This window comes from Hyla sarda, chromosome 3 (assembly GCF_029499605.1).
Source record: "Hyla sarda isolate aHylSar1 chromosome 3, aHylSar1.hap1, whole genome shotgun sequence".
NCBI classification, from domain to species: domain Eukaryota; kingdom Metazoa; phylum Chordata; class Amphibia; order Anura; family Hylidae; genus Hyla; species Hyla sarda.
Genome location: NC_079191.1, coordinates 204,540,130 through 204,553,160, shown reverse-complemented (window position 1 = coordinate 204,553,160; position 13,031 = coordinate 204,540,130). Strand labels below are relative to the sequence as shown.

At 44.2% G+C, this 13,031-nt stretch overlaps 1 protein-coding gene across 11 annotated transcripts in view; it reads left to right on the top strand.

Moving 5' to 3' along the window:
* FILIP1 (filamin A interacting protein 1) overlaps window positions 1-13,031 on the top strand; it is a 256,599-nt gene that overhangs the window by 204,673 nt on the left and 38,895 nt on the right. For all 11 annotated transcript variants that reach the window (XR_008891252.1, XM_056565900.1, XM_056565899.1 and 8 more), the window contains one exon: window positions 9,081-9,254. Coding sequence is in view for 10 of the 11 variants with exons in the window: in XM_056565900.1 (XP_056421875.1) it covers window positions 9,081-9,254 (174 nt within the window). In the remaining variant the exon portion in view is untranslated. The remainder of the gene's footprint in view (window positions 1-9,080; window positions 9,255-13,031) is intronic.

The following is a 13,031-nucleotide window of genomic DNA, read 5'->3' as shown; positions in this document are numbered from 1 at the left end:
AGGAGGGATTCATTTAACTTCCAAGTGGAGTGGGGCTTGGAAAACGAGGGAAGGGAAAAGGCAAGCTGGACGGGAGCATGGTCAGAGAAGGTGATCGAGCCTATGGAAGAGCTCTTCACTGATGGTAAGAGATGGTGTGAACAGAAGATATAGTCTATTCTACTATAGGAGTTACAGGGGTAAGAGTAGAAAGTGTAGTCTCGAGTTTGGGGGTGCAGGGTCCGCCACGCATCACTGAGCTGTAGGGCATGTAAGCAAGTCCGGAGGGCTCTCAGCTTTCGGTAGGAGATAAGTGAGTGGCCTGAGGAGGTATCCAAGAATGGAGAGATAGGGACATTGAAGTTTCCACACAGCATAATGTGGCCAGTTGCGAAGGAGGACAGGGTCTCCAGAGTTTTGGTGAGGAAAGCCAATTGATTGTGGTTGGGGGCGTAGATGGAGGCTACTGTAAGGCGGCTGCCCGAGAGGTCACAATTAGCAAATATGAAATGGCCATTTGGGTCAACTACCGTGTCCAGTACAGAGATGGGTAGAGATCTATGGAATGCTAGGGAGACGCCCTTGGTCCGGGATTCAGGGTATATAGAGCCTAGTCAAATAGTATCTGGAGGGCAAGGAGGGAATATGGCCCTTTTTAAAATGTGTCTCCTGTAGGGCCAGGATGTGTACGTGTCTCTTGTGAAAAGTGTACGTAATTTGTGCGCATTTCTCAGGTGTGTTGAACCCTTTGACATTAAGTGTAGCAATGTTAATGTCAGCTGCCATGGGGATGGTATAGAAGAAGAAACAACTTACCGCCCCACTTGGGCCACACCCGCGCCGCCACCCACCGAGGTCGTCCGAAGGGGAGATGTCTCTGCCTACGAGGAAGGGAGAGAAGAGAGTGGTAAGGATTAGGAAGACAGGACAGGATAAAGTGCAGGAAAAGCAACCGTAAGAGTACGGGTACACAGCGACTAAAGAGGAAGGCCTTAAGGGCCACAATGAGGCACTAACAGAACCAGTCTGTGTGCTAGACTAAGGAGGTAACGTATAAGGCACGACAACGGCACGAAACACTGTAGCGCACTGAAACAAGGAACACTAGAAAATACAAAAACAATTAACTACGGCCTAGGGCCAGGTGGGAACTGATAGGGTTCCCCAAATGCAAAGTATAGGGAACGCTGAACACTAAGGAGGTAACTGGAGGTCAGAGTGGTGTGGGGACCACTAATGGCTCAGGAGAGATGGGGGGTCTTGAGGCAGTACAGCAAGTAATGTAACACATAGAAAAGAAAGAAAACAATAAGAAGGGTGGAGTATGGACATCACAACCAAGGATCGTATACGAGACTATAGACAGGTAAGGGACCACTGCAAACAAAACTTGGTAGTTATATTGTGCCCAGTCAAGGCAGGGGCCAAGAAGAAAAAATCAAAAAGGATATCATCTTGCAGGAAGTCAGGTCTTTCGCCCTCTCCTCTGTGACATAGGAGCGGGAGTCTTCACATCACCAGATCTGCGTAGGGTCGAACGGACTTCCATGGAATGTCGGGCTGGTAATGTAGCCGGAGAAAAGAGCGATTCCCAGTCCGGTACTGCAAATGTGGCAGCTTGAAAGTGGCCAAGAACTCCGGGAGGTCGTCTGGCCGTCTGAGTGTAGCAACAGTGGAGCCGTGGCGAGCTGTAAGGGAGAACGGATAGCCCCAGCGATATAGTATTTTGGCATTTTGAAGCATGGTCAGGAGGGGTTTCAGGGTGGCTCTCAAGCGTAAGGTACGGAGCGACAAGTCCGGAAAAAGTTGTATCTCAGTCCCTTGAATCTGCAGGGATTTCAATTGCCTGGAGCGGCGCATGATGTCCTCTTTCAGAAGGTAGTAGTGTACCCTGCAAATCACATCACGCGGTGTGGAGGGATCAGGACTCTTCGCTTTAAGAGCCCGATGGGCACGGTCTAGTTCAAACGGGGAGTCAGCTGGTCTTTTCAGGATATCGTTGAACACTCTCTGGAGAGTGGTGGGCAGATCTTGTGGTGTAACAGATTCAGGGAGACCCTTTAAGCGGATGTTATTTCTCCTATTTCTGTTGTCCAAGTCATCCATGTGATCAATTAGTTGAGTATGTTGGGCCAGTAGAGAAGTAGTCGCAGTCCGCAAGGTGTGCACCTCAGAGGCAATGGAGGAGCGGAAAGTCTCTAGGTCAGTGACCCGGGTCACAAGGTGGGAGACTTCTGCTTGAACAGGCGCCAGATCTTGCTTCCATGCCTTCTTCATATCTTCAGCCAAGGACAGTAGGTCCATTTTGGTAGGGATAAGGGCTAGAAGGGCTTGCAGTTCAGAATGATTTTTCAGGGTGAGAACAGCAGTCTCTGGGCTCGGTAGCACCGAGGCTCCCACAGAACAGATTGGTTGAGATACATCCGGGCATGAAGACGGGTGAGGACGGGTATCGGATGAACCAGAACCCTGGGCCCTGGGCGTGTTAGAGGTATCTTCAGATGAAGAATAGTCAGTATGGTCAGTCGCTGGCAGGTGAGACTTTCTAGGGGCCTTGAACAATTTGTTCTTTGCTGGGGGGCTGTCCCCCCAGTAGGCAGGGACACTATCATGTCCTGAGGAGTCTTCACCAGAGAGGGATGCATCAGAGTCCATGAGGTGACATTCATCAGGAGGAGCAGGTGTAGGTAAGTAGGTTGGTGGGCCATATGGCACAGCAGGCGGGCTGACAGTATTGGGTGTTGGTGGAACTAGTCCCTGAGGACGTGATGGAGGGTGCCCCTGAGTTTGTGGAGGGTGTTTGGGCCCTATGGAGTCTACAGCCCCTGTTGTAGTGGAGAGAGCAGCTGGAGTAGTTGGAGCAGTGGGCGCAGAGCTCGGGTGCTGCAGCTGTTGCGGGCCCTTGAAATCAGCAGGAGCTGAGTAGGCAGGGTTGTGAGGGCTCCAAGACAGATGGGAAGCAGATATGGTTTGGGAGAGAGGGGAGGGCACATGCCCAGGAGCAATGGCGGAAGCAGGAGCAGTCAGGCCAGGAGTGTGGAGCGGGGGAAAGTCCATACCAGTGTGACTCACTGTGCTGTTCTTCGTGACCCTCGTGGCAGGAGGGGGAGGTCTTCATTGATGCAGTACAGGTCCCGGTGTCCGCTCCGTGGGAGGCTCAGCTGAGGACACAGGTGAGGTGGAAGCTGGTAATGGCATCCGCTGTGACGCCGGCACAGGCCGCGGTAGCGCCGATGGAGCTGTGGGTTCGGGTTGCAGGCAGAAGAAGGCAGTGATCGGCTGTGAGGCTTCCGAGGGGTCTGAGGTAGGTCCTGCTTTCTTTTTATTCCTTTTTATTCCCCCATCAAGGCCGAAATACCTCCTTAAGCAGGGCCCAGGCAGGAGCTCTCACAGGGTGCGACTTGCTGCCAGCGTGCCAAGCCACACCCCCCGGAGATATCTTTTTTAATAAAATTTTGTGGGGTACTGTCACGATGCCGGCTGGCAGGAGGTGGATCCTCTGTGCCAGAGAGGGATTGGCGTAGACCGTGCTAGTGGACCGGTTCTAAGCTACTACTGGTGTTCACCAGAGCCCGCCGCAAAGCGGGATGGTCTTGCTGCGGCGGTAGTAACCAGGTCGTATCCACTAGCAACGGCTCAACCTCTCTGACTGCTGAAGATAGGCGCGGTACAAGGGAGTAGACAAAAGCAAGGTCGGACGTAGCAGAAGGTCGGGGCAGGCAGCAAGGATCGTAGTCAGGGGCAACGGCAGGAGGTCTGGAACACAGGCTAGGAACACACAAGGGAACGCTTTCACTAGGCACAAGGGCAACAAGATCCGGCAAGGAAGGGAAGGGGAAGTGAGGTTAAATAGGGAAGTGCACAGGTGAATGAACTAATTAAGCCAACTGCGCCAATCAGCGGCGCAGTGGCCCTTTAAATCGTAGAGACCCGGCGCGCGCGCGTACTAAGGAGCGGGGCCGCGCGCGCCGGGACAGAACCGAGGGAGAGCGAGTCAGGTACGGGAGCCGGGGTGCGCATCGCGAGCGGGCGCCACCCGCATCGCGAATCGCATCCCGGCTGGGAGAGGTATCGCAGCGCACCCGGTCAGCAGGTCTGACCGGGGCGCTGCGATTGCGAGGATGTTGCGAGCGCTCCGGGGAGGAGCGGGGACCCGGAGCGCTCGGCGTAACAGGTACCATTTAAACAAAAAATTATAAAAAAGATAAAGTAGTGATGGAAAAAATTGTATCTAATGAAATTTATCTTTTTTATTACAAAATTTTAATACATTTTTAAACAGGGATCAATTTATGTGTGCGGGCAGGGACCTCAAAATGTAGCCAGCAATAATAAAAATGTAGTGTGTGTTTTTCACTTTTTTTTCTTTACATTTTTTTAGGTAGTACTACTACTCCCAGCATGGAACACACTGTTCCATGATGGGAGTAGTAGTACCTGTACTAATTGACAGATCGCCCGTTGCGATCCTCCTGTATAATGTTTAGATGCAGCCAGCCGGACGCTCTTCTATGGTCTCCTGCACTGACGTATATATACACCTATTCATATGTCCCACAGAGAGCTGTGATTGGCATTATGGTTCCAGCCTATCACAGCTCTCTGTGGGAAATATGAATAGGTGTATATATACGTCAGTGAAGGAGACCATAGAAGAGCGGCCGGCTGCATCTATAAATTATACAGGATGATCACAGTGGGTGTCAGGAGTGACATCCGCTGTGATCTTTCCTTAACTGCAGGTACTACTACTCCCAACATGGAGCACACTCTGCTCCATGCTGGGAGCTGTAGTACTTGCATTAATGCCTTTGTGGTGTGCTCCCCCTTTTTCAGTAACTTAAATTTTTTTATTTTTTTAGTCTCTCTCCATCCCTTTCTCTTTCCACCCTTTTGCACTGGACAGAATAGGACATGAGTAAAATAAAACTGATAGCCTGGAATGTCCGGGGACTGGGGGAGAACATCAAAAGGATGGCAGTAATGAGGGTGGTTAAGGATTACCTTCCATGTGTCCTGGGTTTATTGGAAACACATTTAACAAATGATATGGCTCAGGTATTAAAAAGAAGTTGGTGGGGGAGTAGCTTCCATTCCTTTTTTACATCTTCTTCACGGGGGGGTATCAGTTTTTTTTCCACAAAAATATAAAGTGGGAATTATTGGGACAGAAGGTAGATCAATATGGGAGATTTGTTTTCCTGCATGGAAAACTAGAGGGATTGATCTGCGTGTTGGCTTTTGTTTATATTCCCCCCCCCCTTTCTCGCCAGAGGTCTTAATTAAACTTTTTGAATTTTGTGCCAATAGGGATGATTGCCCATTGTTTATACATGGGGATATGAATGGTGTATTTTCAGAGGAATTGGATAGGCATCGCACACAGGGGAAGGTGAGGGGCAGGGGGGGTTTCCCCGCTGGCTAAAATCTGTGCGGAGTTCGGCTGGAGAGATATATGGAGGATGCGAAACCCGGAGGTTAGGAAATATTCCTGCTGGAGTAGATCTGGCCGAACTCTGTCCAGGATAAACACCTGTGTGGGAAATACTCTTAGTTGCGATAAGGTTAGTTGTGTACGTTACCTTACGCGCTGTTTGTCAGATCATGCAGCGATTGAGATAACTATAGATACTGGAGGAACAACTAGGGCAGGGATGCCTAAAATTAATGCTCATTGGCTGTGCCTCATTGAAAATGAAAGAATACTTAGTAATCTTGAGGAATACTTTGAAAACAATTGGGACACAGCAGTTGACCATATGGTATGGGAAGCAGGGACGGCGTTCCTTAGGGGTGAAATTATAAGAGCCATTAAAAAGAAGAAACGTGAGTTTAGAAGTAAGGAAGAAGCACTAAAGCTAGCTTGCTCTAGAGCAGAGAACTTACAAATGTTAGACCCCTCAGAGGAACATAGGATGGAATGGTCAGACTGTCAGGATGCTCTGGATGCTTACTTGATGGAAAAAAGTAAAAATAGGTGCTTATTTTTGGGCCAACAAAGACTTCTGGAATCTGGTCAACCCAGCAGGTTTCTGATGTCCTTAGTCCGAAATCAGAGAGGAACCCCGGGGATAATAAGGGTAAAAGGGATGGACGGGAAAGTGTATGAGGGGACTGAGGAGGTAGTAAGGGAATTTCAAAATTATTACAATAAATTATATGCATCTGAGTGGAAGGGAGAAAGAGAGGAAGTATTGAAGTACCTGGATGGGATTGACTTCCCCCAGGTGAAAGGATCCATTAGGGAAGAGATGGAAGGGCTAGTGACGATAGAGGAAATAACCTTGGCTCTGAATAAAATTAGGGGCAACACTACCCCTGGAAGTGATGGCCTCCCATTTGAGTTGTATAGGCGGTATGGTTGATGTTTGCTACCCGCTCTGGCTAGTGTCATATCTACTAGCCTGAAGAAAATGCAGCTACCGGCTTCTATGAGAGAATCTATAATAATTCTTCTTCCGAAGGAAGGTAAGGACGTGGAAGAGATGGGCTCTTACAGGCCCATCTCTTTACTAAATACCGATAGCAAGATTTACTCTAAGGTTCTGGCGCTTAGAATATAGAGGGTGATAGGAGATCTAATACATAGAGACCAAAGTGGTTTTATACCGGATAGAATGGCTTGTCATAACATCTTTAGAGTAATGGCCAATATAGAGCTGGGGGGCCTTGAGGGTGAGCGCTCCCACTCCATCCTGTCCTTGGACGCATCTAAAGCGTTTAACAGGGTGGAGTGGGAGTTCTTATGGCAGACTCTGGGGCATTTTGGGTTTGGGAGTAGGATGGTGGATATGATCCGTCTTCTGTACTCGGGCCCAGTGGCGAGGATTTTGGTGGAGGGTAGATTATCTGAACAATTCCGTCTGTCGAGGGGGACAAGGCAGGGGTGTCGTCTCTCTCCCTTGCTCTTCGCCCTAAGCATAGAACCGCTAGCTATCAAAATAAGATCGGAGGAAAGTATAGAGGGGTTCGGGGCGAGGGGAAGAGAGGACAAACTGTCTTTATATGCCGATGACATCTTGGTATTTTTGAGAAGGGAGAGGGACCTGATGGGTACAATGGATATAATTAAGAACTTCAGGGTTTTTTCGGGACTGGAAATTAACTGGGGAAAATCTTACCTACTACCCCTGGGGGAAGAGGGAAGCTGGGCAGGTACGGAACTGAAGGTGTTAGAAAGAGAGGGCCACTTCTCGTACTTTGGAATTAAAATATCGGGAAAATTAGAGGAACATCACGCATTGAATCTGACCCTTGTAGTTAAAAGTATTGAAAAAAAGACACAGACATGGAGTGGGTTTAATATATCAAAAGTAGATAGAATAACACTGATAAAAACTGTTCTCTTGCCGAAGCTTTTATACGTATTCACATTTGGTGTGATGAATTATCCTTTAAAAAAATAATATCTGCCTTCTATTCCCTGATATGGGGCCGTCGGAGAACCCGGATAAAAATCGAGTTTCTCTGCCAACCAGAAATAGCAATTGGTTAAGTAGTAGTATGAGGGTGAGCAATTTTCTCTTTTTAACTCTTTTTGCTTGTAATATTGTATGGTTTGTAAACCCAATAAAGTATTTAAGATAAAAAAAAAAATGTAGTTATAAAATATATAAATTTCGTTAAATAAAATTTTTTCCATCACTACTGCATCCTTTTTTTTTTTTTTGGAACCCAACAAATTTTGGGTACAAAAAAAACTGCCAAGGTGCAATTTCCACACAAATGAAAAAACGCCAGACGCAGGAAATTGCACTGGCATTTTTTCAGGCGTTTTTTTTTCAAACCAAAAAAAGGAGGACAAAAAACCAACTAGGAACTTATAAAAAAAAAAAAAAAAAAAAAAAACTTGCATTTCCTATAATATCTATAAATAGATATAAAGTGTAACCGTCATTTAAAACAACCTGCTCACACATGTCAATAGTTGATATCCCACCGGGTCTCACTCCTGAGACCCTCTGCAATCATAAATTACTGCCAGTGGGACTGCACTGCAGCGTGTACCTCACTCCTTGGCAGTCAGTTAAATCTGACCTTTTCTCTGCATAAGTATATGCATGTAAAAGGTCAGATCTGCTGGCAGGTCGGGGAGTGGAGCGCACTGCCATGAACTTCACCCTACTGTAACTTGAGACCTGGTGCGATCTTAACTTTTGACATGCCTGGAAAACATGTCAAAAGTTGTTTTCAATGACAGCGAGACTTGAAATTAAGACTGATCTCATTAGAGACGGTAAACATCTGGCTGCCCTAGGTCCTGATCTTAGTGCCTCTTGCAAACAGCTGTTTTTAAAACTCGGAGCCAACAGCCTGATATTTTCTGTACAGTGGTCATTGCATTGGAAATGTAGTATTACATGCCAATTTGATAAGTAATACAGGATCATCTCAAATTATCTACAATAGGGGCCACACGTACAGAGGAGCTCTCCTTTCTGGTTTACAGAGGGTGGTGTTGTTTTCCTGAGACAACCCCTTTATGGCTTTAATGTAATAGTAAGGCTATGTTCACATGGTGGAATGTTCGCACAGAAAAGTTTCAAGTGGACATTCCACTGACAGCGGAGTGTCGGCGCTAGGACCTCTCGGAAATGTACCGTCTCATAGTCGGCAATGCATTTCCGTGTGGACTCAGCTGAAAGAATAGACTTGACTATTCTTTCTGAGGATGCTAGAATCTGAATTTCTGCTGTGTGAACTGTGCCACAGAATTCTCTGCTCCTGCGGAATGTCCATGTGGAATTCTTCTGTGAAATTCCGCATGGAAATCCTATCGTGTGAACATAGCCTTAGAATAAAAATACTGAATAGTAAAAACTTCTGAAGAAATGCGTCAATGGTTTTCTGCACTGACTGACTATGTGTTAGGTGTAGAAGCTGTGTGTGGACAGTACACAAGGAGGCTTCCTAGCAACATGTCATGTAATTTGACAGCAGCAGTCTGTTTTTGGCGATGTGATGTGTATTAGTGAAGAATTTCTCATTGAACTACCCAATGGCTTTAGCTCTTGTACCAAATGTCAATTTATCATGAATGATGTAAGCATGTGTTATATAATCTGCTGCTTCTCTAATCATATCATGTTTCATTCCCACAGGCTAGGGAGGATGTTATCCATATGCTAAAGACAGAGAAAACTAAGCCCGAAGTTTTGGAAGCACATTATGGGTCTTCAGCTCCCGAGGATGTACTGAGGGTACTGCACAGAGATGCTATACTTGCAAGGGAAAAGTCAATAGGAGAAGATGTTTATGAGAAGCCAATGGCAGAGGTACAGCACTTATATTGACTACTAAGATCTCATTTCATGACACGGTATTTGCTGCTTAAAATATTCCTATCTATCGATTATTATCTGTCTGTAAACTACCACTAGGAAACATATATATATATATATATATATATATATTTTTTTTTTAAACATTTAAACAAATAATTTATTTATCTATAGAAGTATATGTGTGTCTTTTTGTTATAAAAATAATTCTATAATTTAAATCTTAGAATACTTATTCATGAGTATGTATATGTGTGTGTGTATCCACCTCGTTTAAAGAGTCAGTTTTCCATGAAGAAACTGATACGCTGTTCTAAAAACTACATGTACTTTTTGGCATCTTCAAAGCCTGTACTCATAGAGTATTAATAATACACACACCACACTAATCTTACCCCATCGCCCTGCTCTCTTAATAAATAGTCACTATGCTGTTATAAACTGAATTATGTGCATGGAACATAGTGTTATGTGGTGGTTGCCACTATATAGATACTGTATATGTACAGACATACACCCTGATCAGCCAAAACATTAAAACCACCTGCTTAATATTGTGTAGGTTCCTCTTGTGCCACCAAAGCAGCTCTTACCCATTGGAGCATGGATGTGTCGCTGGCTTGTCTACTTTTTTATTTTATTTTTGCTGTTCAACGTTATTTTTATTAAGTATTACTGGTTTGTCTACTTTTTATAGACCCTATCCATTACATTTTGTGAATGGCCCATGACACTTGCCTTTTTGGAGATGCCATGACCCAGGCCTCTAGCCAGCACAACTGGCTTGTGAATGTGTTTCTGATCCTTTTCCTGCTTCCAATATATAGTCATGGCCATAAATGTTGGCACCCCTGAAATTTTTCTAGAAAATGAAGTATTTCTCACAGAAAAGGATTGCAGTAACACATGTTTTTCTATACACATGTATATTCCCTTTGTGTGTATTGGAACTAAACCAAAAAAGGAGGAAAAAAAGCAAATTAGACATAATGTCACACCAAACTCCAAAAAGGGGCTGGACAAAATTATTGACACCATTTCAAAATTGTGGAAAAATAAGATTGTTTCAAGCATGTGATGCTCCTTTAAACTCACCTGGGGCAAGTAACAGGTGTGGGCAATAGAAAAATCACACCTGAAAGCAGATAAAAAGGAGAGAAGTTCACTTAGTATTTGCATTGTGTGTCTGTGTGTGCCAAACTAAGCATGGACAACAGAAAGAGGAGAAGAGAACTATCTGAGGACTTGAGAACCAAAATTGTGGAAGCATTTCAACAATCTCAAGGTTATTAGTCAATCTCCAGAGATCTAGATTTTCCTTTGTCCACAGTGCGCAACATTATCAAGAAGTTTGCAACCCATGGTACTGTAGCTAATCTCCCTGGGCGTGGATGGAAGAGAAAAATTGATGAAAGGTGCCAACGCAGGATAGCCGGGATGGCGGATAAGCAGCTTCAAACAAGTTCCAAAGATATTCAAGCTGTCTTGCAGGCTCAGGGAGCATCAGTGTCAGCGCGAACTATCCGTCGACATTTAAATTAAATGAAATGCTATGGCAGAAGACCCAGGAGGACCTCCCTGCTGACACAGAGACATAAAAAAGCAAGACGAAATTTAACCAAAATGAACTTGAGTAAGCCAAAATCCTTCTGGGAAAACGTCTTGTCGACAGATGAGACCAAGATAGAGCTTTTTGGTAAAGCACATCCTTCTACTGTTTACCGAAAAGGGAATGAGGCCTACAAAGAAAAGAACACAGTACCCACAGTGAAATATGGGGGAGGTTCAATGATGTATTGGGGTTGTTTTGCTGCCTCTGGCACTGGGTGCCTTGAATGTGTGCAAGGCATCATGATATCTGAGAATTACCAACGGATTTTGGGTCATACTGTACAGCCCAGTGTCAGAAAGTTGGGTTTGCATCTGAGATCTTGGGTCTTACATCAGGACAGTGACCCCAAACATACGTCAAAAAGCCCTCAAAAATGGATGACAACAAAGTGCTGGAGAGTTCTGAAGTGGCCAGCAATGAGTCCAGATCCAAATCACCCTTCCAATAAGAGAGACCTGGAGTAGTTTGCAAAGGAAGAGTGGTCCAACATTCCGGCTGAGAGGTGTAAGAAGCTTATTGATAATTATAGGAAGCGACAATTTCAATAATTTTTTTCCAAACGGTGTGCAACCAAATATTAAGTTAAGGGTGCCAATAATTTTGTCCAGCCCATTTGTGAAGTTTGGTGTGACATTATGTCCAATTTGCTTTTTTCCTCCCTTTTTTGGTTTAGTTCCAATACACACAAAGGGAATAAACATGTGTATAGCAAAACATGTGTTACTGCAATCCTTTTCTGTGAGAAATACTTCATTTTCTAGAAAAAATTCAGGGGTGCCAACATTTACGGCCATGGCTGTATTAACCACTTAAGGACCCAGGGTGTACCTGTACGCCCGAGTCCGCTCCCATTCTATAACGCGGGGCCACGGCGTGGCGAACAGCTTTAGGACATTGTGGCGTCCCGAACAGCTGTAGAACACGAAGAGGGTCCCCCTACCTTCCTCCTGGTGTCCGATCGCCGAATGACTGCTCAGTGCCTGAGATCCAGGCATGAGAATTCAAGCGGCAGAATCATCGATCAATGGTTTCCTATGAGAAACGATTGATAAATGTAAAAGATCAGTGTATGCAGTGTTATAGCCCCCTATGGGAGCTATAACATTGCAAAAATAAAGTGAATAAAGATCATTTAACCCCTTCCCTGATAAAAGTTTGAATCACTCCCCTTTTCCCATTAAAAAAAAACTGTGTAAATAAAAACAAAAATAAACATATGTGGTATCGTCATATGCGGAAATGTTCGAATTATAAAAATATATAGTTAATTAAATCGCGCGGTCATTGGCGTACCCGCAAACAAATTCCAAAGTCCAAAATAGCATATTTTTGATTACTTTTTATATCTTAAAAAAATGAATAAAAAGCGATCAATAAGTCTGATCAATACAAAAATGGTACCACTAAAAACATCAGATCACGGTGCAAAAAATTAGCCCTCATATCACCGCATATGTGGAAAAATAAAAAAGTTATAGGGGTCAGAATATGACAATTTTAAACCTATAAATTTTCGTGCATGTAGTTATGATTTTTTTCAGAAGTACGACAAAATCAAACCTATATAAGTAGGGTATCATTTTAATCGTATGGACCTACAGAATAAAGATAAGGTGTAATTTTTACTGAAAAATTTACTGTGTAGAAACGGAAGCCCCCAAAATTTACTAAATGGTGTTTTTTCTTCAGGTTTGTCACACAATGATTTTTTTTCCCGTTTTGCCGTAGATTTTTGGGTAAAGTGACTGATGTCATTACAACTTAGAATTGCTGGTGCAACAAATAAGCCATCATATGGATTTTTAGGTGCAAAATTGAAAGAAAAACGAAAGTGCAAAAATGGAAAAACCCTGAGTTCTTAAGGGGTTAACTTGAAGAATTAACTGTTCTCTTAGTCCCTAATATAACTAATTGACAGTTGTCATTGTGAACAGATAAATACTGTCATTGTCTTACTCTATGGCTGATACAGTATCTGTGTATAAATCATAAATTGATCATGGTATTGATGATATATGTGGGACTACTTTAGAAAGCTTCATTATCAGATGAATAGAATAGTAGCCATATTTACCTGCCTCTGTGTATATAATAATGAATTATATTATTAGTAGTAATTAATATTAGCAATGTATTAAAGGGGTATTCCAGTGTTATAA